Below are 27870 nucleotides of genomic sequence, written 5' to 3'. Positions count from 1 at the left end.
ATGCATACCCTATTAATTTTTGCACTTTTGTCCCCCAGAGCCCTACAGGTCCCTTTCTCTCCATTCCCTAGAGTGCTTATTACACCTTAAAGCTGTACTGTGTATTACTAATCTTAGCAAAAGCCAAGTCTCATGTAGTAGCTCTTTCCAGCTTCACCTCAGCTACTTCCTGTCTACACATCCAGTTTAAACATCATTAATGATGCCATACTTCATGAAGTTCTGCAACACTGGTTCAAACCATCTGAAGAGCTCAAGGGCATCATACAAGCAATAATCTCATATCACTCTGACACTCCCAGGGAGGAACATGTACAATGTGTGACACCAACCCACTGGATAAGCTTACACTGATCAGCTCCCATTTGGCTTCAGACCAAACATTATCATGTGGAAGTTTACTACCTCATTTGTCTCATAAAACCAGCACATTTGAGTCTCAAACAGAAAGAAGATTAGGTGTAAGTAGCAGATAAAAGAACTCCAAGCAACTTTATTTGAGTATGAGGCTTTGAAACTGTCAGCTCCTTCAAAGTGTGCAAGCAATTTGTTTCCTGTTAAGGCTGACAGAACACTTTCCACTTGGGCAGGCTTCACTACCCCATCACCACACATATCACAGCACATGATGATGATGATCAATCTTGTGAGAAGAAAGAGAGTAACAATCCCCTTACTTTTCACTTGTTGTTCAGGTGCTTTGATGTGTGTCACCATCCCTGGCATGTTGACACTGTTCCTGTGCAAGTATTTCAGGAAGACATCAGCATTCCTCCGAGCCAGTGTGCAGGCCTAGAGAGTCAGAGGTACAACTTGATTTGAAGATGCACAAACACACTTCCAGAAGTGAATCAAGACTTCCTGACCTCCTTCTTGTACATTTCTCACCCTCTTCAGTTTTGGAAAGCATTGCATTTTAAATCTTTTCTACAAGTAAGCCAAGCCAACCCAACTATTAAAATAGATATTCTGCCAAAGAGCAGAATACACCTTACCTGGCAGAGAAAAAAATAAAGTAGATAAACAACCCCAAATAAAATGCTATTCCTATTTTCTGAAGAACCTGAAAAGCAATTCCCTGCTCTTGGGCTTTCAGCATGACTCAGAGCTCACAGAGAAGTTTGTGTAGTGTATGTGTTGCGTGTCACCTGAAGTTGCTTACTGTCTAAACAGTGCACATGCTCATGTACCCACCTGCATATTCCAAAACATCCATTAGTACTTTAAACAAAAAGTGAATGCTCTGCTCAAATAAAACCAAAAGTGCTAAAACAGTAATACCTGCTCTTAAAATATTATGGCAAGGCCTTGAGAGCTTTCAGTCCTTGCCACCATATTGCAAGCACTCAGCTCAGCTGTCATGCTCATCTTAACATACATCAAATGGGCTGTCTGCCTCATTTTTAACATGCAAATTACGGAAGGCTACTTTAAAAGGTTAGATAAAGGTAGAATGGTGTGATACAGTAACAAAGACACTAAGTCATTTTTCACACCATTTTAAAACAAATATTAGTAATACATGCCAGCTGCAGAAGGATTAGACTATATACTTTGAGTTCTGTTAATAAGTTTTTGAGTGTTGTAATCTGTGTAATGAGAGCGCAAAGGTTTTTTAACAGAAGTTTTATTTATGCTGGAAAATCCCTTGGATAACAGAGCTGGTTACACTGCTCTGCAAGCACATGCTACACATTTAATTCAGTACAATCAATAATTTTCTTCACAAGGCCATTAGTTGGGAAAAAAAAAACCTTTCATTTATCTGAAGACTATTAGACAAAACCCAACTACTCCCAGATGCCTGTCTAGCAATTTCCTCCTTCCCTATTCCTCTGTAGTCCCAGTACATCTGAGAGCTGCTCTGATGCACAGGCAGCAATGGCACTGTATGACTTTCACTTCTGTTCCAAAGCAACAGTCTTTAAGCATTCTTTAGAGTGACAGTTGCTCAAAGCAGTGACTTCCAATTCCTTTTCAGTCACACTGGGAGATCTGACATCTACTGAAGTTCAACAGGAAATGTATTTATAAAACTGGGTACAATTGTATGCACTCGGCAGTATTCTCTTAATCACTGTCAGAAGCAGTTAACACGCCACTTCCCACATCTTTGGGGAATGTTGGGGACATACCTGTAGTTTGGAAGGGGCCCTGTTGCTTTCAGCCACATCAGCACTGTAAGAGCTGTTTGCCTGCGTGCCTCCCAAGACACAGGAGACTACAAAAAATCCCCAATCTTACCTTTAAAAAGGCTTCCTTCTGCTCCAGGTGTTTGCTTATCATGGGAGTAACATGATCTGTTTCAGAGTTGGGACCCAGTTTGTCTGCTCCCCCACACCAATCTTCCTCTCGCTTATATTCTTGCTCCAGGCTTTCCAGCACACTGCACACCTTTCAGAAAAAGGAGACCCATTCAAGTTAGGCAAAACATCAAAATTCAGGCCTCAAAAACAAGAAAACCAATCTACCCCTTACATAAACCTCCTATCTTCTGTTGTGTTTTGACTGGGACTTAAGGCAACAAACTTTGGCTGTAGGTTTGCAAGCACTGGCCTGCTTATATGGAATTGCAGAAGCTGTCCCTAAAATTGTTCATCTTTCTCTGCCTCTGTGACTGCACAGCTCTGGATGGCCATAAGTTATGACTGCAGAGGAAGTAACCTTGCCAACCTTTCCCCTAACTTTTCTTTGGACAAGCAGATTAAGCTGATTTTTATCTGATTCCCACACAAAAACCACAACTAGCCATCAAATCAGTAAATACAACCAAACCTCATCAACCATTTTTTCAAGTAATGCTGTTTTATGTCACACTGAGGAATTCACCAAGGCAGACCACATATCATGCTGCATTTCTGTACCTGTTCAGAAGTTTTATAGAAGGCAACAGAGGCATTCACAAGCTTGAGACGATCCTCCATCTTCAGCATCAGCTGCTGCCAGTGGGAAGCGACCTTCTCTGCACACTCCCGGATCATATCCATATCGTAGTGATTAGCCTGCAGCATTGCCTCTGCCTTCTGCTGAACCTGCAGGGCACTTTGATGTGTTTTCTGACAAGAGGCGAAAAGTCAGAAGTTCAGTGGAGCACTTCAGTTCATTTACTGGGACATCTCAGAGGCTCACATTTCCACGGTGTCAATGACACTTCTATACATGCACAAACACTCATCAGCTAAAAATGGCTGTCTGATACTAGTTACTGTGTGACTTCACTATGCAAATACAAAAGAAATAAATCCTGCAGAGATTTATCATAAAATCAACACTAAATAGCAGTTCTTAACAAACAGTAACTGTCTAGCATTAAGCCACATGTGGCATATCTATGTTGCATTACATGTTGTAATTATGAATTTCAGTTTGATTTTCCTTCTCTTCACAGTGAGAAAAAAAGATGACAAAAATGTATCTTATTTTGGCAATCTTTACAGCTTTAACTTCAGTCTTTTGCACATCAGTAGTGGGCAAAGAAAGGTGCAGGTGTGCAGACTAATTAAAAAAGACAACTGTCTATTGACTGTAAGCAAATGTGCAGAGAAATATTTGCCTAAAACCAATATAAAAATATTAAGGGGTTAAATAATACTAAGTTATTATATCTGAGTAAAGAATGGCCTAGGAAACAGATTTTTAAGCTTCCTCATAATTTATTCTTAAATTGACACCTAGAGGTCTCATGATTTTTATACTTATGAGTTACCAAAGCTCTCGAAATGAGGATGCATACAGTGCAAACAGTAATTAAAAAAAAAAAAAAAAAAAAAAAAAAAAAAATCAAGCGAGGGGAAGCATGAAACTCTACCAAACAGGAAAAGAACATTAAAGAATTACTGCAAGGTAGAGTACTTCTGATAATAGTCTACCCAAACAATCATAATATTGCTAATATTATCACTAAGTTACTCATTAGCACATGTAAATGAATAATATTGCACTTGAATCAATCTTAAGAACCCTGCCTATTATTTTTTTTCCTTTTCAGCAATATGACCAACCTGATAAGTTTAATTTGAAGCCATGGCAGGAAGATTGACACATCACCATATATAAATTTTAGTGAAACCTACACTCAAATAAAAAGGGAAATATTAAGGGATGACCTCAGAATACACAAAACTGCCACTTCCTGGATCATTTATTCTTAATTTTTTTTACATTTAGCATTACAGGTTATGTTCCAGAAAAGGAATAACAAATGAAAATACTATTTTCAGCAAAATTGCTGTGAACAGCTATCACTTTACAAAGATGCAAAAAAGCACTGAAGATGTTCGCCTGGAACTGCAGCTTCAAAATAAATAAGAACAAAAGCCACCTTCTCAGTAAGTGTTTTCATCTCCTTGCCATGAGTTCAACAGTTTTTCCTAAACTGAAAATACTGAAGCATGAATCCAAGAGTGCTATTTACAGAGAACTGTAAATACAAGGCTATGGTCAGTAAAATGGTGCTTTTACCTCTATTGCATGTTGAAACTGCTCATGCTCCCTCTGTAACTGCTCTGCCTCCTGCAAAGAGCTAGCAGTGATAAGCCCAGCATTTAACATTGACTCTCCATTTCGGATCCAGCCCAAAACCTGTAACAAAGAGAAGATCATGAAATACACAATTTCACTGCCAACCAGCAAAAAAGGATAAATGTAGGGGCAAATACATTTAGGGTCACATTGGCACTGGAATCAGTAACTAAATAATTTGTTAATTACATAGTACAGTGAATTCTCTATTGAGTAAAAACAGTGAATGACATTCACTACAATTTCACTGAGCTAACAACTCACAGTTTGCAGTCAACTACTGCATGCTTGTGGCTTCAGTTCATACTCTGAAAAAGATTTCTGTCACCTGAAAAGCTGGAACAACTTACAAGAAACAGTTGCCTAAAAGCCAGTGTCAGTAATGCAAATTGAGGATATATAGCTTAGTAAAAAGTATGCACATAATTTTGAACAGTAATGTTGAGGAAAATGTGATCATTGAGTGTCCTTTCAACTTTTCATTTTTCAGAATGTGTCTTCTTTGACATGACCACTGAAACTGGAAGAATCCATGGCTGGACAGAAGCCTCAGGAGGCCAAATTATAAATTTCCTTATCCATAGCAGGAACATGCAACTTTTTAGATCACTCCCACAAAAAGAAGAAAAAAAGGATGTTTTCTCCCTCTTTGCATCAGCTTTGTTTTTCCCTCTCCTCTCTCCATCAGGAACATTATCTGATTCCCTCCTTTAGACTCCTCTTATCTTGTTGACCATAGTCTCTTCAATCTCTCCCATGTGAAGTCAGTCACCTTATTTTTCTAGAACACTGCTCTTTTATAAGCTCTCTCCAGCTGATAACCATAACTCGGTCATAATTTTTCAAATACTGAGTAAAATGGGACATAATTCAGGTTATTTATTGTCATCTGTACAACTCTTCTATGGAACTGCTGCCTAGACAGTAATTACCCCTTTACTTACACAGCTGACTATTCTTTCCAGTACATCATGCTCTGCATTTTTCACTATTAAAACTCATATCCTCTTTAAGGAACAATTTTCTGAAATATCAAGATATTCTGAACTGTAATCCAGGGTCTTCTGATAAACTCCTTTTCCAGCTGCTTCTGATTTTAACTTCAAATTTAATAGCATAACTTCGAACATGTAGATTTTCTGACTGAGAATATGAACTAGTAGAATCCAAATACAGACAAATACAATTTTTTTTTTCATTTTTAAATCTGTTTTCCAATCCATTGAGTCTCTTAATAACTTTTCTTACTGAGTATGTTCTTTCAGCAAGTTTATCTTGGTAATGTAGTCTCATATGACATTCTTAAAGTAAGTTAGGGCCAGACAGACTGAGCTACACTATTTTAAAAGCATTGATACTGCTTTTCTACCTCTCCCAGAAGAGCTCTTACCTTTTTTCTGTTACCAGAAAAAAAGAGGGTTTATCAATGGAAAGCTATGATTAATTAACTTGTGTTAGCCTTTTAGCCTTTTGTCACTGTTCAATTTTAATTATGTACTTGTTTCCATATTCCTTCTGGGAACTGTGTTAAACTAGATGACCTATAATCTTCCCTTAGCTAGTCCTTTTCCACTTTTGAGAAGTAGATGTTGAGTTTCAGGCCACCATAATCTCATCCAGTCTCCTGATGTTTGGAAACAATAAGCACTAATGTATATGACATGATTTCAGGCAGTTTTCTTGGAATTCCAGAGGGAACTTCTCTAGGCCCAGTTGATTTGAATTTCACCAGTTTTCCTAACTTTTTCCTACTAATTGATTTTAAACCTTTAACCACTGGTAATAAATATATGAACTACCAAATCAGTTAGCTCTTAACACTAAATATTCTCATCTAATGATCCACATATGACACTACCAATTAAAGCATTAATGCACTAAGCAATCAGGATGATATGACTGCACTTGCAAACTGGAAACATGGGCAGAACCCAACAAAATGACCTATTAAAACACAATTCCTCAAAAACTGAAAGGCACATGTGGGTCTACACTCTAACATGTCTGACAGCCTGAAGCAACTGAGGTCTGACACAACATCCATTCCCTTTAATCTGCACCACAACCTCACCCTCTGACTTACACTTACCCAGGCTGAGACACTGTTGTGTCATTAACCCAGTTTTTGCCATTTCTCCCTGCTCTATGAATAGCTAACAAGTTTTTTTTCCCACCCTGATGGCATGTATTTGAATTTTCCTATATAAATTCTGGAAGTCTGCAGAAAAGAAAGTCTACATTGTAGAAGGGAGGCCATGATAGCACCTTCCAGATGTGTAACTGGGTGCACATTCTGGTCCTCTGGGGAGAAAGCACTGGGTCAGGTGAGCCTTGCAAGCAAGATGGCTCCAGCTTTGGAACAACCACTCCTACTACAAAGGTGACACCTGTAGATTACAGCCTGGGGCCACACAAAAGGGACAAAAAGAAGCTGGGAGCTCCTAAGTAGCTAAGGCACTTGGGGATTTTTAACACTCAAGGGAGAAAAGCCTGGGTAAGCCACAGAAGCAAGAAAAAGGGCAGGGCCTAAGGGAAGCAGATGGGTCCAACAGACTGTAGAGAGAAACTATACATGGACAAATAAATTGTCTGCAAGAACACAGACGCAGATGTTGTATTTTTTTTTAAATTCCTTTTTTATTTTGTCTTGTGAAAGTTATTCTAGGTTCCTTCTCTACCTCAAAAAGTAATTCTTCCAGGTATAGTGTAACAAAACACACCTTTTTAGGTTCTTATACATCTAACTTCAGAGAATTTTAATGAAGGAGAATGCTTAAGCAGCACCAGTTGAAAGCTCCTCTTGACTTGGCATCCCATTATTTACAGCAGCTACAGCTAGAACAGAACATGCCATTCCAAACACAAAGACTTGCCCTCCTGCTTGGTGCAGGTCAGGGTGCAAGTGCACAAGCTGGTGAAATTCACAGGAGGAAATCTGCCAGCAGTACTCTCCCCTTCCCTCTGCTCTGACTCAAGGGAAAACATAAGCATTAGGAAATAGGGAGCTTGTTCCCCTTCCAGGGGTGCTGCCTGCAGGGTTAGTTGGCATGTTCATGTTCCCACCACCTCCCTGTGTGAGTGGATCACAATCTCAATCTTTTCACCTTCAACAGGCTAGAAAAGCATCAGCAGAGCATCTGCAAAGGTGTGGAAAAGAGACACAATTAGGGTTACTTGGGACGCATGAAAAGGTCAGATAGGTAGATCTGTAGATGAATGCTTGATATGAGATTAGTTTCTTGGACTTGGATTAGATTTTTGACTGTAACTAAACATGATCACAAGACAACCTGCTTCAGTCTGCTGTCTTAGCTATGTTTTCATATCCATATGGCACTACATGGAGTGCCAGGATAACCTTCCTGAGTAGTATTTTGGGATAGTCAGAGCTCAAGCACCAAGCTAAAAGATCTGCTTGTGAAAACACAAAGCAACTCAAGATACTCTTGAGGGCTGAGACATCTGTACACCATCGTACACATATGAATACATAGTTATATATCTATTAACATAAACCATGATCAGAACAGCAGAAAATACTGCACTGAAAAGGCTTAATGAGCATACTGAAACCAAATGGACTGGGGTTGGAGCTTGGTAGGGATTTTGACTTTAAGCACAGTAAAGCATTCATTCTACAAAGTGAGTATGTGGGAGTGATTGTAGCAATAAGTAATCCAACAGCTGCATGTTAGGTGATTTATAAAGAAGGTTTGTCTGGCAAACATGCAGCTGGAGTTCTGGATGAGACAGACATTCACATAAATATTACTCTGCCTCCACCTACTCATATGTCCCTGCCCTCTAAAAAGTGGTCAGATTTTCCTTTCCATGTTGTTTTCCCAACACACAGCTTTTATTTCAGTCAGCATTTTCTTCCCCCTATCTTCCATAGTTTTTTTACATTGTAATTTTCTATCTGGTTTTGCCCTTTCTGCACCTATCAACACATTGAATTGACAAGCAAATTCTTTTCAAGTCTTCTTTAAATCTCTGTTTGTCTTCTGGCTCTTCTGCTTCCTTCTAGCCCTGAGGCTTGATATATAAAATTTCATTGCCACAAAGCAGAACTGGTACAATAGTTAAGGAAGAAGAAATATTGAATGTTTTTGTCTACTCTCTGTGCTTATTTGATAAAAATTCACCAAGGACCAAGTTTCAGTGTCTAGTATGGAAGAGAATCTTTGCAAGTATTTGTCTAAATTCCTGCAGTGTGCCAGTCTAACCTCTTCACATGACTACAAGCTACATATTTTAATGTATTCTATATATGTGAGTGTGTGTGTGAAAATAATGTAACAGTAATGTTGCTTTGGCAGGAAGAATTTAAATGGAAATACTGTTAGAATTCTTGCTATGGAGACAGTATCCCACCTACATAATAAATATGCTCACACCTGGTTCACCAGCAATAAATCTAACAGAAAATCACAGTAATTGAACAGGAAAACCATGTGTTCATTGCTTCAGGCAACAAAACACAAACAAAACAGACTGAAGAGGAGGTTTGCCACTACATTTTACTCTCAAAGCACCTTCTGTGACCTGCTGACCTAAAAAGTTTTTCCCAGTGCAGAAGAGACAGAAGATCATGCTTCCTCAATCATGCTTAATAAAAATCAAAATAAATCAGATGTGAATTTCTAAAAAGGCAACTGAAATCACAAAACTAAGAGTTATTAGCCTCAAAGCATTCCAAAGGACTCAAAAGAAATCTTATGAGACAATGTATTAACATTCAATTGTGTTCCATTCAATTTTCAGGCCTCAGGCAGGGCAAGTATTCTAGGTGAATCTGTACAGTAAAATCTGGAAAAGTAATACATGAACCTCCTGTCAGCTACATGTTCATGTATGATTGTCTAAAAGTTCACATATATTATGGCATTTAATTCAACATAAAATCCCACTTGATAGAGGTGTGTTCTAGAAATAAAAAACAGAATATGCTTTTTTCTGCCAAATCCCAGTCTACAAAGAAATGACAGTTGGCTATGTTAGTGTACTACCTATACCTTTATTATAAGAAAAACTTTTCCAGTATTTTCTTAAGAATCTAAATTTTAGCTTCAGTTTCAGTCAGGGCTAGCAGTGGTTCAAAAGAGTTAGAAATTTCTTACAGAATGATCTACAAATCATACAAATTGCAAGAGAGGTATTCCCCTAAAAGCCACGATTTTCATCATCTGCCTGGCAAAGTACAGAACATTTGTTTCAAACACAGGTTTTAAACACGTGTGTCTTTTCTGTAACATTTAACTTACATACAAACAAAGCTAGTGGACCAAAGCACTCACTTTATTGTGGGAGCATGCAATATAAATAACTACTTAGTGTCTCTCTGAAATATTACCAAAGTGCTATATTCTGTTCTTTTACTAAATACTATTTCAGTATCATGGAAATAAACAATATTTTTTCTTACTAGCCCATCCCAACCAAATCCACTGACCTACTATAAGGGGATGAGAGTGCCTCAGCTGGCATTATTTCTTTTAATTTTTTCCTTCCTTTGCAGATGTGCACTCTTTTCCTTCATGCTCCAGATAAAATACAACTGAGTACAGAAACTACCCTGATCTGCAACAACTTTATATCAATCATTACTCAAGTGAAAGGAGGAATTTGCAATTTGCACTTACCAAGATAAGTGCTAAGGCAAATATAGTGCATTTCAGTAGAGTATGCAAAGCCTTCAAATGGAACATCAGGTATTTGATTTATGCCTACATTGCACTGACAGCAGACAACTACCAGTTTTTTGCATTCCTTTAATTCAAGACCACACAGAAACTTTGCATCTGCTACTGTAGAGCAGCCAACCACTGCCTGAAAATACTTTGGGAACTTTCTATTCAACCCTCCTAGTCCTGGCTGGACCCCTTTCATATTACTTTGCAATTTGAGAGTTGTCATTCAGTCTCATTGTGGGCCACAGTAATACAACAGACTATAGCAAACTTCTGTGATGCTGTCAAGTGTGAGCAAGATTAAAAAACCTTGATCTTTTTTAGTTTCTTGTTTCTTATTTAAACCTTCACGTACTTCAGTGGCTCTCCCAGCATCTCAAATTCACCAAAGGTTTAGGTGTTTACCAGATAAAGACCTCAAAACTTGCCACTCTATTGCCAGGAAAAGCAAAACTGGCTTTAGTCTCCAGGAAAATAAACTATGTTGATATTATGTTATCACTATTTCTAGATGTTTCAAACAACAGACCCAGAAGTATTAGGTCAGTGTGCAGGGACTATGACTGAGCATTGTTGTTCATCACCATACAGATGGTAAAAGCATGAGTTTAATATTAGCTCAAATCACTCTACACTTCAAATACTTGACTTGTATATACAGAACACCACAATAATTTGGCTTGGAAAAATCCTCTATGACCATCATGTCCAACTGTTAACCCAACACTGCGAAGTCCGCCACTAAAGCAAGTGTCTCAGTGTCTCATCTACATCTTCAGGGATGGTGCCATCATCAATCCTGTTCCAGTGCTTAAAAACCAATTCAGTGAAGAAATTTTTCCTAGTATCTAATGTAAACCTCCTTTGGCACAACTTGAGGACTTTCCTTCTTGTCCTATCACTTTTTACCTGGGTAAAGAATCCAACTCCTATTTCATACACCCTCCTATCAGGTAGTTGCAGAGAGTGATAAGTTCCCCCTGAAACTCCTTTACTCCAGGCTAAACATCCCCAGCTCTGTCAGCTGCTCCTATGGGAATTGTGCTCTGAATCCACGCAGCAGTATCAGCTGGTGATGCAAGTCAAAAATGCACTTAATGCTCACAGAGGATGAATTTTCTCAGGTGACCAAAGCCCTCCCCTGCTCCCAAGGAAGGACTTTACGCAGCAGAGTGTTTTGGGGGCAGAGCTGTACCTGCTTGACCTCAGCCTGCAGGTGCCGCAGCTGCACGCACTGCTCCAGGTGCTTGCGGTGCTGCTCCGCCGCCACGTCCAGCTCCTGCTGCTTCTCGTGCAGGAACTCCAGCAGGTCCTGCACGCGCGTGGCCATGTCCACGTCTCTGTCGCAAAGCAGCTCCACACCTGCGGGCACGGCCGGTTAGCCACGACTCGCAAAGCTTCCCAAGACAAACAGCCCGTTCCCTCTGCGCTACACTTAACTCCATAGCTCCTTCTCCAAGTTCAACCTAATCCTTGGAGCACTGGCTTACACGAGTATTGGGGTTTGCACTCTTAAGAAGTGCAATATGGGGTTTTTTTTAAAAGTCTGATACTTACCCTGTGCGATATACAGTGAAAAATATCAAATGAAGGGGCATAAGGAACAGAAAAGGAAGACATTACTTGAAAGCTGAAAGTCTTTGCTTGACTGCATTGATCTGACTACCTATAAAACTAACCTTGCCCTATTTACTCCAATTTTACTGACTTCCTGAAACCCTTTATTTAAAAACTAAACACTTTCAGGTGTTGCCAACTCTGATGACATTATGTGCTGTGGTACCAGTATGTTCTTACGAGCACCACTGAATGATTTGAGTATAAAGGAGTCCACAGGTCTCCAGTTTACAGTTATCCAGCATCCCTGGTTTTTTCACACATCCCATGGAGAGACAACTGGATAATTCTGAGAAAGCCATTACCCACAATAGCATGAAGGAGCCATCTTACCAGATGCCTGCACTTCATTGACATACTGCAGCAGATCCTGCCCTTGGTGGATGACATCAAAGGTCAAGTTATTCATGGTCAGGGCTTTGTCTGCATGATGCTGGAGCCTCTGTTCTGCTATTGTAAGATCTTCAGTGTCAAAGTCATTCATCTGCTGAGAAAGCTCATCATTCCAAGACTCAAGGTCTGAAATTATCTATGGGAAAAAGGAAGGAGACCATGTTCAGTTACCCATCACACAAGAGAAAACAGTTTATTTCTAATGTTGCACTGATGACTGAGGTAGGGAACTCATGTTGCTCATTGTTGATTGACATCACTGATCAAATTTGACATGGCTCAGACACAGGTTGTCTTGGCATGGATTTTAAATTTTGGCAAACAATCCAAAAGAACATCTTTGAGAACTGCTACAGTTCTTCAACCAGTGCTTGCAAAACTATGGGTACTCCTGTCTTATTGAAAGTACTCCATCAACATTTCACTTGTGAAACAGATAAAGTGAACACATTTTTATCTCCACTTTTAAAGGAAAATGTGGATCTGGAACACCTTTTTAATTCTTCAGTGTGCACCAAGTAATAACTCACACATCAACAGCCAGCTTATCTCACAATTATGCCAATCTTGAGCCCTTTTACAAGAATGCCAGCTCTACCCTTCTGTGGGCAGAAAGGACCAGGCCAGGCACACCTTTGACTTCTGCCAGACAACTGGGAAGCACTTGCCACAAAAGGCTGGGCACTCAGTGAATCCAGCAAAACCAAAATGCATACTTTATTACAATATTACTGCAATGTCAGAACTAAATCTACTTGCTGATACTTTTCAGCTACACTTCAATTTTCACTTTTTAATCCTGGATTATATTCTTTGCCGTAGGATGTCCAAAGAAAGGTAGCTTAAAAAGTTTTGTTTTTTTAACACATGTATCACATCAATAAGTTCTCATGTGTCCACACAGTGTATTTTTCAAATCATACTCCAAAACCTACCTGAAATGTAAAATATTCCTTTTAATTAGGATACAAAACTGGTTTTAAAGCTAACACACAGTGCTTACAATACTCATTATCAAAATGGGTTGAGTTCATATGGCATAGATTCAATGCATCAGTTACTTCAAAAAAGTCTAAGACACTTATCCCTCAAGTTAATAATCAATTTTTTCCCAGAATTTTTAGCACAGTTTTGGCACCAATGATTGCAGCTCACTGGGAAAGCAAAATTATGGATATTAAGAAACAAGTATGGCCTAGTTCCAGTGTTTTACGATTTCAGGAAGAGGACAAACTCATGTGAATGGTGCTAAATAAGAGGCAAGTACCTATTTATGCAGCAAGACACAACAAAAGAGGACCTGACTTAACGGGCATTAGCAATCAAGTATCCAAGTGCAGAAATATTTAACCAAAGTCATTTGTTGTCACCAAAAGAAAAATGCCACTACCCCTTCTCAAGTGGCTGTAACAGCTCCAAAGTTAGTGAGACAGTTAAATGACATGAGAAATTCCAGGAAAACAGGTCTTCTAGAAAAAAAAGAAAAATTGGGGAGATAGAAAAGTTCAATAATTTGTATAAAACTTCCGTAGTTTGCTACAATCTCTCATGAAGGCTTTTTTCCATTCTGCTCACATGATGCCATAAAAAAATTGACACATCAAGCTAATAATATTAAAATTGTGGCACTAGTGAGTTACTTCCTGTTTTAAAGGTGCTCTGCAAAAAATTCTACTTGATTCACTAAGTACTGGAGTATTACAACATGTTGTGATGGGAGATACCAAACAATTAAGGTAGCTTTCTGCAATCCCTAAACCTGCCCAGCTACCTCTGCTGAAGTGAAAACAGGCAGAAACTCAACCTGCCAGGGGTAACACTGAAAACAGAAAAGCTGATGACCAAAGTATTCATGAAGATAGACAGGACAAGGCTTTCAGCCATAGCTTGAAGCTCCTCTCATCTTCCATGTCCTCTAAACATCAGATAGTCTATTAGGCACCATGAGTGGTTTTCCCTTTAAACACACAAGCAGGCTTCACCTCCCACAAAACCCTTAACATGTTCCCTTAGTTTCCTTTTGGCGTGCTCCATGCCCAACACGTCATCACCTTCCTCTGCTCTTCATGTTCTTTTAAGTAATCTGAAATTTTAAAGAAAGTTCCAGTTTTCCTAACAGTCCAGCCAGAGAAAATGCTTACTTTCAGCTACCCCCCTTTTCTGCTCTTGTGCATCTCAACTTCTCTCTGAAATTCTGTGCTCATTTATTGTTAAAAGCAGTGGAGGTCATCTAATGCTTGTTTCTTCATCCACTGCATTAGGGAAGTTCTAAGAAAACAGATTTACCATCTTATTTTCATCCAGGTCAGTTAACAACATTCAAAAGTTACCCTGAAGAAATATCTGTAGTTGGAACTTTGTCAAATAGAAATCTGAGCATTAAAAAAGGTTGCAAAACTCCACCATCAAAACACTATCTTTCCCCATCTTTCTAAACACCATTATACAAAGGATTAATATTCAACACAGCACATGTATGACACTGCTTTAAAAGGAAAGCCAGTCAGAACAGATGCCAAAACTTATCTTTTTAACTAGGAATTTAAGTGGGAATAAAGTAAAAAAAACAGTAAGCTCACAATATGACACTGCTGTGGCTGCAGCCACTAGCTCCTAAGATTCTCTTTACTTGATAGAAAAACCAAGTAGTTTCAAGGGATCAAAACTGTGTGTCCAGCCAAGAGGTTTCACTGATAGTGCCTCCAAAGAACAGCCCCTAACAGCCAGTAAGAATTACAGCTTTTCCAATGCTATTTCATACAACCAACCCCATGCTTAAGATCATGGCACACATGTTGTTTAAAGCAGCTTGAAACACTCTGAACAAGACTAATACTTTCCTTTCCCCTTCAAAAGATCAGAATGCCCATGATTCAAATAAATAATGCCAGCATGTTTCCACACTGATTCAAAAGGTAAGCAGTCAATGACCATTACAGAGAAGTTTCCTAAAAGGGCAGTAATCCTCATATTTCATCAGCAGTGATTAGGTGGTACAAGGTGGTCTATTTCAGCCATTATACTCACTGTGCAAATCTGAAGGCAGAATTAATACAGAAATTCATTCACTAAGCCCTCTCTGCCCACACTCTTCAGTGTTTCCCCTAAAGCTCTGCTTCACAGACACTTTTCAAAGCAAGCATTTTGTTTGTAACATTTTATCAAGACAATCAGAACAAATGACTAGTAGAAATCTAAAGTAATTGAATCACAAATTCATACTGCTCTCAGGAAATGGACAACCCAACATAAAAACAGACTAACAATTTACCATAGCAGTGTTCAAGAAGTTCCTAATGCAGATTCTGAGCTGCCTGACATTGCTACATTCTATTAAATGTAAAGGTAATGCTGACAGGAAACAAGGCAGGGTATAATACAGAAGGGACACAGACTCTTTCTTACTAGTGGGAAAGAAAAAGAACCACAGGTATCTTCTCAGAAGTGTCTGCTGCTCATGGTACCAAATGGTCACTAAGACCCAGTAAATATTATGAGCTGAGTAGGAAAAGGAAAAAAAAAAAAAACCCAAAAAAAAAAAAAAACAAAAACAAAAACAAAAACAAACCCAAGAACCAAGAAAAACAGGAAAGGGAGAAGAGTTAGGTCTCTGTGATATCTCAGCATTTTGCATCCTCGTCTTTTCAGCAGTGTGATTTAACAGACATCTTGTAAGTACAGTCCAAAAATAGAGTTGAGATAAAGCTGTGAGCTGAAAAGTGTGTGGTATGCTCTGTGTAGAGCCCTGGCACAGGCCTCAAGGCAAGTTACAGACAGGCAAAAATGCTCAGACACAGATCAGACAAACACATCTTGGACAGTGTAGTTTGCCATCAGTGTTACCATCCCACTGGCTGGGTTTACATGCACCTTCCTCATGTACCTAATCACACCAGCAAGGGAAGTCTTGCCTTTAGTTAATACAGGCATTTACAAATGAGTCCTTCCAACTCAGCTCACCAACAATGGCACTAAAAATCACGCTGAGGATAGAGAAGGTCAAGTTTATATACCAAGAGCAAGGGGCAAAATAGAGACAGTACTGCAGTTACATCAATTTCAGAAGAACAGGAGTATCCGGAAATTAACATAAAAGAAACAAAGTATTTTATCAGCAAATTATATGGGAAGAGTAAGGAGAAGAAGGGAATTAACCCTGCCTGCAAATCTCACCACTGTCCCCTGAAGAAGAGCTGCACAGTTATAACCCTGTAGTGCTAGGGGAGCCCCTTCTCCCATTTTAGCCTGTGCAATTTTGCAAGCAGTAAGAGAAGCTAGAAATACTACTTGCCTTCGAGAAAAGCTGTCCTCACAGGATGCTCCCCTGAATGAACTGCCCCTACAGCCAATTCCTAATTGACTGGACCAGTCACACAAAATCCTGGAGGAAGGAGAAGGTCAAAACACGGTCTGCAAATTCCTAGCTTGGCATCTTGCTCCTCCTCATTATCAAGTTACTTCAGCTGAGCTTCTGCTTTCAAACAACTGACCTGGAACTACTCCCCACATTATCTTCCTGGAAGTTTCCAAACAGATGTCTGCCTTCAGGGAGAGGGAAAAGAGAAGCGTGCTTTGCTGAGGAAGCAGAGAAGACATGGTACAGAAACAGCAAAACAACCAACATTTTGCTGAAGTCACTCTGCAGCCAGAGCCATTTTCTTCCCTGAAGGACTCTCCATTAATCTAAAATAAGCATGATTTCCATTTCCAAGCCTTATAGAGAAATTATACTAACTCTTTCAACAAGGTAACTGGTACTTTGCTTTATTAGCCATACTGTTGTATGGGGCAAGATGTAAAGCATGCCAAGTGTCAGGTTTAGAAAAAGCAAGACCTGTCAAGTATGTGCAATTTTGGGTACTACATTATAAAAAATACACTAAACTATTAGAGAGAATCCTAAGGAGGGACACAAAGAGCGTGAAGGGTTTGGAGGAGGAGCCGTATGAGGAGAAGCTGAGGCCAATTGGTCTGCTCAGCCTGGAGAAGAGGAGACTGAGGGGAGACCTCATTGCAGCTACAGCTTCCCCATGAGGGGAAGTGCAAGGGCAGGTACCAACATCTTCATTCTCATGAGCAGTGACCGGACTTGAGGAAAACACAAGAAGCAGAGCAAGAGGATGTTTAGCTTGGATATAAGGAAAAGATTCTTCTCCCAGAGTGCCTGGGCACTAGGGCAGGCTCCCCAGGGAAGTGGTCACAGCACTAATATTGACAGAGTTCAAGAAGTGTTTGGGCAACACTCCCAGGCACATGGTTCGACTCTTGACATGTCTTGTGCAAGCGTCAGGAGTTGGACTTGATCCTTGTGTCCCTTCCAACTAAGTATATTCTATTCTATGATTCTATGGAGTTAGGGTTTGCAGCTATCTGATGCAAAATCCTATAGGCATCACCAGGCAGCAGTATCAGAAATACTCCTACCTATATAGATAGTGTCCTGAACTGAAGGACTAGGACACATCTGCAAAGCAGGGCTCCTGCAACCAGCCTTTTGCTACTGTAGAATCCTGGCTTATGTAACCTACAGAGAGCAATCAACTTAATAGTGAACTTCACTCAAACCTTTATCCTAATTCTTTCATTAATGTTCTTGGTATGCACTGCCCCACACAGCTGCCATTCCTTCAAAGAAATGTTCTGAGAATATCTCACAGACATCAAGTGCTGTTGATCACATCTGCAAAGATTGTATGCATATGTGAGACAACTACTCTCACATGATCAAAGCAGAAAAGCTACTCTCACAAATTCGAGTAGAAAAATCTCTGCAGACCAGTGTGAATTGCAAAATTAAAAAAAAAAAACACCCTTCTTAGTCTTCCTTTACACCAGAGTTATTATTGCCGTAGTGTAAAAACACTCTCACTTCCTCTGTGGGTAAGGATCAAGGAACTGTGTTTGCCTATTTCTGAACTGCCCCAACAGAGTGCTTAGCTAAACCAGACTTCAGCCATGACATCAAATCCTGATTTTCAGAAGGGGGGAAAAAACACCCAAACAAAACCACTAAAAACCTGAGACACTATCAACTAAAAACCAGAGAAGCTTTCTGCTGACCGCCTCTTTTACCCTAACATTCAACCAACCAACAAGTTACAGCTTTTACTATATACAAGCAAAAAGGTAAAATTATCACTCTAACTCCTGGTTTTCAGAATTTCAAGGTAAGTTGTTATACACTCAAACAGGATCATTTACCAATGAATAACCCTGAACCTTTTAAGACACCAACTTGTTTCAGTCACTGTGTACAGCACTAGTAGTTTTATGAAGTCATATGGACTAAGCTGAAGTTTTTCAATGCAACTCTGCTAACCTAAGCTCCCTGTGAAGTTTCATGTCTGTTTGTGTACATGTTCTGCACACAAACAGAAACTTCTCAACTGATAAGCAATAACTCCTCTTCGAAGTTTGGCAAGCTCAAAACTTCTTGAAGTTTTGCATGAGTGCAGCACTACAACTGCTATTGAATTATTTTCAGAGATGGAAAAGAATTTTATTTTTAAAAGATGCCAGCCCAGAGAACATTCCCAGTGATTAAGATAGGTATCATTTGCAGCTGCCAGCTGAAAAAAAGACTGCTGATTTGGAAGAGAAGATGGTTGTTACTACAAAGCATCAGTTTAAAGGATTTGTACAAAACCATCCTGCAAGTCTTATTCATATTAACTGCAGACATACTGGTTATATCAATGTAGATTGATATTCAAACTAAACTTAGTGGATGAAGCAACTGATGCATTATGATTTTACCTAACATTTGCTTAAAGATACACCAAGAACCAATCAAAAAACTCAGCTCTGCTGAACACCGTGCTCTTCTGACACTTTCACGTACAGGACAAAAGCCTTAGTTCAGTTAAGAATTAAGTCTATTTGAGCCACATGCCAATGCAAGTACACAGTCTCAGCATAAACATTCCTGCACAAGAGAAGAAGTGCATGCAGTGCAAGTCTGAAAGCAAACACTCACATCTATTGCATCTCTTTCAAATATGCGGAGCTGCAGAAACAGCTCAAGTTTGATCTTGCGTTCTTGGAAAAGCTCCTCCATCTGAGACTGGGCCTCATCAAGCTGCTGCAGGACTGTCTCTATGTGGTTGATTGAGCTGTTATGGGGGGTCTTGTTACTAGAAATGGCAGAATCCCTATTCAAAGCAGAGAGAAGGGAGGGGAGAAAAAAAAAAAGAGCATTATTGAAAAAGAAAACCATACAATTTGGGTACTATACATGACCACAAGATATAAGCCTGCTTCAGATAAGGTTGGTGCAAACCATATTGAATGAAAGCTAAGTCCATACATCTTTGTAAATAAAAAGTCAAAGTATGTTCTAGTACTTGAAAAAAAAAAAAAATAGGAAATTAATTGCTTTCATTTTTTTCCTAACTCAACATATAAAGACGTTCTATTTACAGGGAGGATAAAATTTAAAACCAGAGACAAATGCTTTCACTGTGAAAAGGAAGTGCATATGGTAACTGTTTACTGAATCTTCCTGGCAAGGAAAGAAAATCAAAATAAGTTAATTTTTAAAAATTATTTAATCTTTCACCTGAGTATAAAACCTGCAAATACAGAATTATTAATCTCCTGCAGCAAAGGAGACACATACCAGAGCAGCTGGGAAACAAATTTATTTATTCAGATCATTTTTTAATGAAATGGACTGCAAACTTGGCTTTTACTACAATGAAGTTACTTGTCAGTCTGCAAAACAAATTCAAGTGTGTCTTTATAAAAAGGCTCCTGCTCAGAATTCAAAATTCTGTGGAGCCCTGCATGTCAGACTACAGAAACACGTAATTTCTTCTATCAGGAAGGTAGCTTATGTCAACAAAATCTCCTTCTTGTGGCAGCAGTGTTTATAAGCTGAGCTTCCTGTAAACAAAGGTTTAGAGACCATAAGTACAGCATGAAAGATCACTGTAGTCCTAATATTTACAAGTTTTATTTATAGGTCATATCTTGTACTCATCATCTCTACCGTCAGAATGGAAAGAACCTCACAGAACATCAGATGAACACCAGGAGAGATTTAAATAAAAATCTGTTTTACCTTAGTTGCTGTATGAGATCTTCACCTTCTTTTATGACATTGACAGTAACCTGCAGAGTGGTTTGTTGTTGTTGACCAAAACGTTTAATCAGGTCTTGGACAGCCTCCACAGACTCAGCATAGACATCATCAAGCAGCTCTTTCTGTAGCTCTTCAAGCCACGTCCACAGCTAAAGGAAAAAGGAAACAGCAAGAAACATAAGCCCGAGGATCAGCAGTCAATTATTCCGAATCCATTTCCCTGGACAAGAGAAAACAGACTGAGGTGGCAGGAAGAAAGAGGATTTGTTTTTCTTCATAGAGAAATCCCATCCTCCTATTAATGAAAACAAGCCTTGTTTCAAAAAAAGGTTTTCACTTCTTGAAAATACCAGGAAAGCTTTATCCGTGTTGCTAAGTCACCCTTTCTTCCCCATTTTCCTTCTACAGAACTGAGCGTATCTGATTGAGCAGCACAGAGTTCATAGTGAGAATCCCATCTGCAGCTCTGCGCGAGAGTCCCTGGGAGAGAAATGCTATGGTAACACTCTCTGAGAGAAGGGAGGAAGGCAGGAAGGAAGGAAGGAAGGGAGATGTATTGTAGCCACCATCAAATTTGCACTGCCAGGCTGACACTGCACACAGACAGCATAATACTTTTCAGTGGCCTTCGAAAAAAGGAAAAAGAAAGGGCATTTCAGAAAACAAAAAACAGAGACAAATCAGATGGGAGAAGTTATTGTTCTATCATGATGGTGTTTGTCCCCCTGATTTCAGTTTCACACTGTTACAACAAAAATCACCATCAGCAATTCTACCAGTTAATTTGACATTTTTCCTCCCTGTTTCACATGTGCACATATCCGGGCTCATAAATGCCCATGCACCACATGCTTCCACAAAAATCCCTAGGTACACCCTGGACAGCTATCACTGCTGGTCACGTGAAGAACCCTGCAGTGCTCTTTTTTCCACAATTCCATGATGGAACCTGTGGCATCCTAAGCACTGAGTGAAAGTCACTCATCAGCAAACCATTAGCCATCTATTGTGGAACTGAAAAAAAGCAGCAGGAGCACGGCTGTGTCCTGCAACACTCCCATGAGCAGCACCAACATCACACTGGAACAGCTGCTCTCACAGGAAGCATTCAAACCCGGGCCCCTCCTGTCCATTTTACCATCCCATCCCGAATGCTCCTATTCCAAGAACAAGAGTTTGTTTTTTATCCCAAAAGAGTAACTCTGATCCAGTCAAAAGTATCCGATCAAAGGCTGGATTCTGATGACATTTTAATCTCTGCCTTTGAAAATTTTAGAGACTTTTTGAACCTAATTAAAAGATTAACATAGTTAAAATATGTAACTTAGAAATCAAAACTGGCTTAAATTCAAAAGAAAGTAACTTAAATGTTTTCTTTATTTCTTTGCTAAACATTTTCTACAGAAATTTTTCTACAGAGCTCTTTCATGGTGCTGTTTGTATATGTATGTTCTGGTCATAAAGGTTTCCTAACTACTACATTAAAATAGAAAACTCACTGAACGATTCCAGGTCTTGATGAATTAGTTCCTTTGAAATTTTGTTTTAAAATTGAATGCCAGATTTGTTATCTCATAGCTTTACATGCCTCCTGTAAGTTTTGAGTAAACCAAGCTACAGGCAAAGTTTTCATGACTGGGATGAACTAATGAGATTTAACCAGACTCTTTTCTACAAATCTACTACCCCCTCCTCCCCAAACCAGAACTGTCTATTCATACACACTGTTTTTCTGACTACTTATATGCTTCAAAGACAATGCTTGTCACAAACCTGAATGCAGCTCCTCAGTTGTAAACACTACAGCACAGCAGTCCTTCTTATTAAAAGGACCACAAATCAATAGAACTTAACAAGTGGCTCAGAAGCACTCGTCAACATTCATTCCAGCATAACCCAATGCAGCATCCAAATTTTTTATTTTTTCCAAATGCATACTTTGGAATGCAACTTTACCTGAGAAACAAATGAACCTTAAGAGCAAGAAGCCTGAAAATTTTACTCTGTGCTCAGGGGACATGCAATAGTTCCTCTCCTGGCTTGTGAAATTTATGCCTAAGCCATAAAAATGGGACATCAAGTCAGAGACCTTCCAAATGAGATGGTGTATACACATAACCAGTACAGCTTGCAACTGTGTAGATAGAGACATTTGAGAGCAACACTGATGTTTTCTGCAATGTGCTTTATGCTGGCTGGAAGACATGGCTGGCTCTACATGCTTTCATACACTCCATGCTTACTGTGTTGCCTACAAAAGGCCAATTCACATCTATTTACTACAGAGGAACTGAGATTAAATAATTTAGAGTCTCTCAGACCGTATCAAGTTTGCCCCCTGGGTCCCTCAGAAGTACCTGTACTGCAGCTCAAGACAAGCCTGAGAGCCACTTCAATTTTTAACAACATGCCTTCTGCAGCTGCATTGTGCCAGACCTCTACAAGGAATACACCTCATCTCTTCATTTCTTACTCTTCACAAACACTTCAGTCATTTCTATAACTGGATGGAGATCTGGCAAAAGCAACAAAACCTACAAGCACTGGACTGGTGAGGTATTGTGCATATGAATAATTCCCTCAGAGCTCACCCTGGATGCTAGAGACCAAGCCAACAGAGGACATGCAGACCTTTCCCTCTGCACAGCCAGTTCTAGGTAACACCACCTGCCTTGAGCAGAAGGACATGGGCACCAGCACAACCAAGTGTGACGCTGACTGGCTGAGTGCCTGGTCAGCATGGCATTGCTATAAACGTGGTACATGGTCCCCAAGGTACTGAAGGGCTCAAAAATACACTGTGTTTGCCCAGCCCATGAGCTGAATTGCCCATTGCTTAGGAAGCAAAAACATTTTATGAAAAGTGCAGAAAGAAGGAGAGTAATTAGTATGCAATACTTGCCTAGCTGTGATTCATACGCTGTTGAAAGTAGAACAATTTAAGCCATTTCTGAAGTGACTAAACAGCTCTGTGACACTTCCACAGCAGAAGTTACTCTAATACATTACCAAATAAACTTTTAACATTTGTCCACCAAGTAAGTTTCTCACAAAAATCTTCCCCTCAAAATAATCTAGGTGCTTATATATAAAAGTTATGATAAAGATGAATAAAATGAATAAAGATGAATAAAACTGTCAGGCTATTAAAGCTGGATAGAAATTCATGTAAAGTACTGGGAGAAACTTAATTCTGAATGGGTGGCAGTAGCCAGCTGGCTTCTCTGCAGCTTTCAAACCAGAATGAACCCTGGATATACTGGAGATTACATAAATTACCTTGTTTTCAGATACAAAATTAAGGTTGAAGACTGTACAAAGTTGCACAGCAAAGCCAAAAGAAAGAAAACAGTTTACAGCAGGGGGTGAACAGAGACTAGAGCTTACCCATAACATGTTCAGCAGTGCAGAATTACAAATTTTACAGTGCAGTGACTTTCTGAAGTAACACATTATTCCATAAAAAAAAGAGCTTGGCAATAAAAATCCAGTGGGGAAAAAATCACAAACTCATCATTAAAAAACTATTAACTTTCTCTCGGTGTGAACTTTTGAGCAACATCCAGTCATGTTTTTTTCTATTCTTTGTAAGAGAAGTAGCATGAAGATCCCTAAACAAACCATCAAGTCCTCTGATCTCAGTAAGAACTTTATCCAGCGGCAAGATAGTTCTAACATACGGTGAGAAAAACTGCATACAAAACTCAATCCAATCACAGAAGGAGGTCCTTCTCCTCTTTTCATCTTCTCTTTGCATCGTATCAGAATTAAAATTAGAGAGGGAAATAAAATTCTGAATCCCTGACAGGCAAATGTTTCACTCAGCAGATTTTTTTCTTGATCTAAATATAGCACAGACTAAGAAACATCTGCTTGAATGAGCCTGCATCCTGTACTACCTCTTTCCTAAGTTCTTGGGAGCATGCCATTAGTCACTGAGATAGTATTTTTTCAATTGTCTGCAACATCCTGGAAGTTTCAGTGTTTCCATCATGGGCCTTTATCCATTTAAGTCCCATTTCTGCAATCTCCTGAAAGACTGCAGCTAAATAAGACTGTACTGTATTTTTCTGAATATTAACAGAGAACAACTGTTTTTGAGTAAATACTTCACCCAAGAAAACAGAGTTATTTTATTAAGGTAAAATATCCATCACACTCTTTCACAAGCTATTTTTTCATTTTTATAATACTGGCTTTTGGATATGCAATCTGCCTGTTCAGTAGGCTCAGGCAAAGAAAGCCACGGAGTTTATGCGTGTAAAAACAGTAAATTCCTCTTTCTGCCCCCATCCCCAGCACAGTGCTGCAGTATGTGCATTACCACAGGCACAGCTGTTGAAGGACCTACTATTTGTACAGGGCCAAATGTTGCAATGGTGTTCCCTAACAAGTATGTCTAGTCACAGAAAGGGGCAAGTGTGGGTATGTCTGCCTGTAAGCTTTGGCTTTGAGATTATGCAGTGCACAGATGATGCATACCTTAAGATGTTCAGCACCCTGGGGTCTGTCTTCCAGGGCTTTTCAGTGGCATTTAAGATGTTAAATGCCTGCATTTTTTTTTATTAGATACTATTATCTTTAAAAGCTTCAAATACCCCTATCTATCCTATGGCTATAAAGGAATTAATTTCTGATTCAGAATAAATTTACCCTTGCAGCAAAACCAAGTTTTCCACATGTTCATAAAATTACATCAACTACTACTACCCTGTTAACATTTGCCCTATTTCTTAACTGAACAAAAGAAAAATGTCTATACATAGCTTAACAGAGCATAAAGGCCTACTTCTGCCTCACTTTTGTCAAGCACTCAGTGCTATTTCAGTAACACAGGAACTTAAATTTCATCCTTTTTTCCAAGCAAAGAGGCTACCAGTATTGAAAAATTCAAGAGAGAAGAAAGGCTGTGCTGGGAAACTGAATTCCAGTCTGACCAGCAGTAAGCCACTACACAATTGAGTGTGCAGCCACTGAAAGTGTTTCTCATTTCAGATTTAAAACTGTCCTCCACAACTCTCACCAGATGAGCAGTGTATCAAAATCCTGACCAGAGTGCACTTCATATCTTTTACCAGACCTGTGACACTGACCACTGCTGTGCTATAAAGACACAATAAAAATACTAGATGCACAAGCCAAATGTATAAAGCCTTTACACTTAGATGGGGGCATCCAAAAGATCCTCTGCTCCTGGAAACAGTATGCAGAGGAGAAAGCAGCGTTTTGTGACATGCAAATTTAACCTGTAGACCACCAGCACAGAAAGATCAAATGTCCATGAAGGACATGCAACCAAAGGAGCAGGGCTGTCATCTCAGGATCTACCTTGAGACAAAATGAATGCAAGGCTGTGCTACAGACACTGTCCCATATTGGGCAATGCAGAGGAAAGTGTATTTCCAGCAGTGAGTTGTGAGACAAAGCAAGAGCATTATAAACAAGCTTTTTTGACCCAAATGCACAAGACTCATAGGTAGATGTGAATGAATGGGCAGCGCCTATGGCCAAAGGAAGGACTCCTCTGCCTTCTCATGCACTGGCACCCTCAAAATAATGCCACCTTCCTTCCAGAGCTTGCACAGACTACTGTTTCATTACTTTGGTAATGATGGCTTTGTATCTGAAAACCTAGCCAATTCCATTTCCCTTCTCTTTGTTTCAACCTCAGTCTATTCTGGAGCAAAGTTTAGTTTGAGTAAGATCAAAAAGGTAGAGTCATGTCTTCTAGTAACACCATTAAGCATACTGTGTATAAATAAAAAGCGCTCTGAGCTATTTTATAATGAACTCGTCAGCATATACACAAAAGGTTATATGCAAAAAACCAACAGGCTCTTAAGAGATCATTCTCTTCCCCACACAGTCAGCCTGATCTGCATTCCCACACTTGACTCCAGTTAGGAAAATATCTGCTGCTCTACTTTGGCACTACAACAAACACCTGGCTTGGACAGGATTTCAGTCTTCCCACTCACAGATGCTGCAGGAGCCATTTTTGAGAGTGTGTGTGCACATGTGTATGTCTGTGTATGGAAGAATTTGAACCCACACCAAAATGCTGTTCATCTCTAGTCTGTGACACACTTCACAGCAGAGACTATTAAAGACTCCTGCTCCTGTGTTCTGCACACAACCTTTTATGATAACTGCTTATTTGTTACTGTTATCTTTAAGTGTTACCTTTTACCTGTGCAATTTTTTTTCTCAGCTCATCCCTTGCCATATTATTAAATGTCCAAATGAACAAAAGCCGTAAGAGTTCCACTGTCTTGCAATGGTCTGTTTCAGATGTTCAGTTTTATCTTACCCATCCTCAGGCCAGGAATCTGTCAAGACATAGTACTTCTAATGCAAAGATCATGATAGGGACATTTATGATCCCAAACACTTTCAAGGCTTGCTAATGCACAGCTTAACTCCAGTACATCACTCCACTGAAGAGTCTGGCTTATAGATCAAAATTTCTCACTGTATGCATGGGAGCCAAAAATCAATATTCACAACCTTACAATTTTAAAACTAGTAATAAGATAGCAGCATGTAATCACAATTTACAAATAGCAAGCAATGGATTTTCTCAGATCACCACTAAGCAAAATGAGTGGTACCATTACAGAACACTGTATTTCTATCATTTCTGAATAGATTCTTCTTTTCCCAATGAAAAATATTGTCTATTGAGGTTAGCCTATGAGGAGTCTGAGAATTTATATGCTGGTTTTTTGATATTTGTAAGCCACGGGGAGCTCTACCAGCTTGTAACTACCTCACTACAAAACTTCTGGAAATGCTAAAGACAGACAGTATTTCCACATGCATCATCACAGGCTGCTGCACACATAGCACACAGCTGCTCTGTGCATACGGACAGCAAAAGTCTCTTACTTTCAGGAAGAGCTTTTTGTGGCAAGCACACTGTTGAAAGCAGAAACTGTGCTGATTTACTCAGCATGAACAGAGTGAGAGTACTGTGCAGTCACTGAAGAGCTGCTGCTTCCTAGGGAAGCTGAGGAAGGTTTCAGGCACATTCTGCATCAGCTGTAAAGGTTATGTAAATCTACAGGGGAGAAGGGGTATTAGAATACTCTCATCCAAATGAGATGTATTCATTCAACATGAAGTATTTCTAGGGGAAAAGAATAAAACACTGAAACACCCTACTTCAAAGAAATCAAAGGATTAGAAGGATACTAGAGCCAGATTTCAAAGTCTCAAACAGCCAACAACTCAGACAAACAGCTTTTCCAAGCTCTGCAGCTCCCTCCAAACTGTCACACACAAACAGGAGTTTAACTCTTCATGTCTATTTTTTTTACCAGGAAAACACACAAAAAATATACTAGAGACAGAATGTGCCCTGAATACTTCAAGGGCAGAATGCATTGTTGGTGTTATGTTTTGTTTGGGCTTTTTTTTGTGTTTTGGGGCTTCACTGGTTGGTGGATTGGGCTTTTTGGCGTTGTTTTTTAATGTTTTTATTTTTTTATATAACAACTAAAGCACCTTTTTCTGGTTTAACAACTAATCTATTATCTTACTGCTTGAACTCTTCACTAGCTAAGT

General features: G+C 39.4%; 1 protein-coding gene across 2 annotated transcripts in view; it reads right to left on the bottom strand.

Annotated features, from left to right (window-relative positions):
- TRIO (trio Rho guanine nucleotide exchange factor) overlaps nt 1–27870 on the bottom strand; it is a 244848-nt gene that overhangs the window by 102065 nt on the left and 114913 nt on the right. For both annotated transcript variants that reach the window (XM_056483314.1, XM_056483315.1), the window contains exons 12-19: nt 20284–20453; nt 19198–19372; nt 12162–12357; nt 11407–11573; nt 4462–4581; nt 2865–3056; nt 2245–2394; nt 678–792 (exon numbers count right to left, since the gene is read on the bottom strand). In XM_056483314.1, coding sequence (XP_056339289.1) covers nt 678–792; nt 2245–2394; nt 2865–3056; nt 4462–4581; nt 11407–11573; nt 12162–12357; nt 19198–19372; nt 20284–20453 — 1285 coding nt within the window. The remainder of the gene's footprint in view (nt 1–677; nt 793–2244; nt 2395–2864; nt 3057–4461; nt 4582–11406; nt 11574–12161; nt 12358–19197; nt 19373–20283; nt 20454–27870) is intronic.

Source organism: Oenanthe melanoleuca, chromosome 2 (genome assembly GCF_029582105.1).
Source record: "Oenanthe melanoleuca isolate GR-GAL-2019-014 chromosome 2, OMel1.0, whole genome shotgun sequence".
NCBI classification, from domain to species: Eukaryota; Metazoa; Chordata; class Aves; order Passeriformes; family Muscicapidae; genus Oenanthe; species Oenanthe melanoleuca.
The sequence above is the reverse complement of the archived record's forward strand: the minus strand, read 5'-3'. Positions and strand labels throughout refer to the sequence as shown.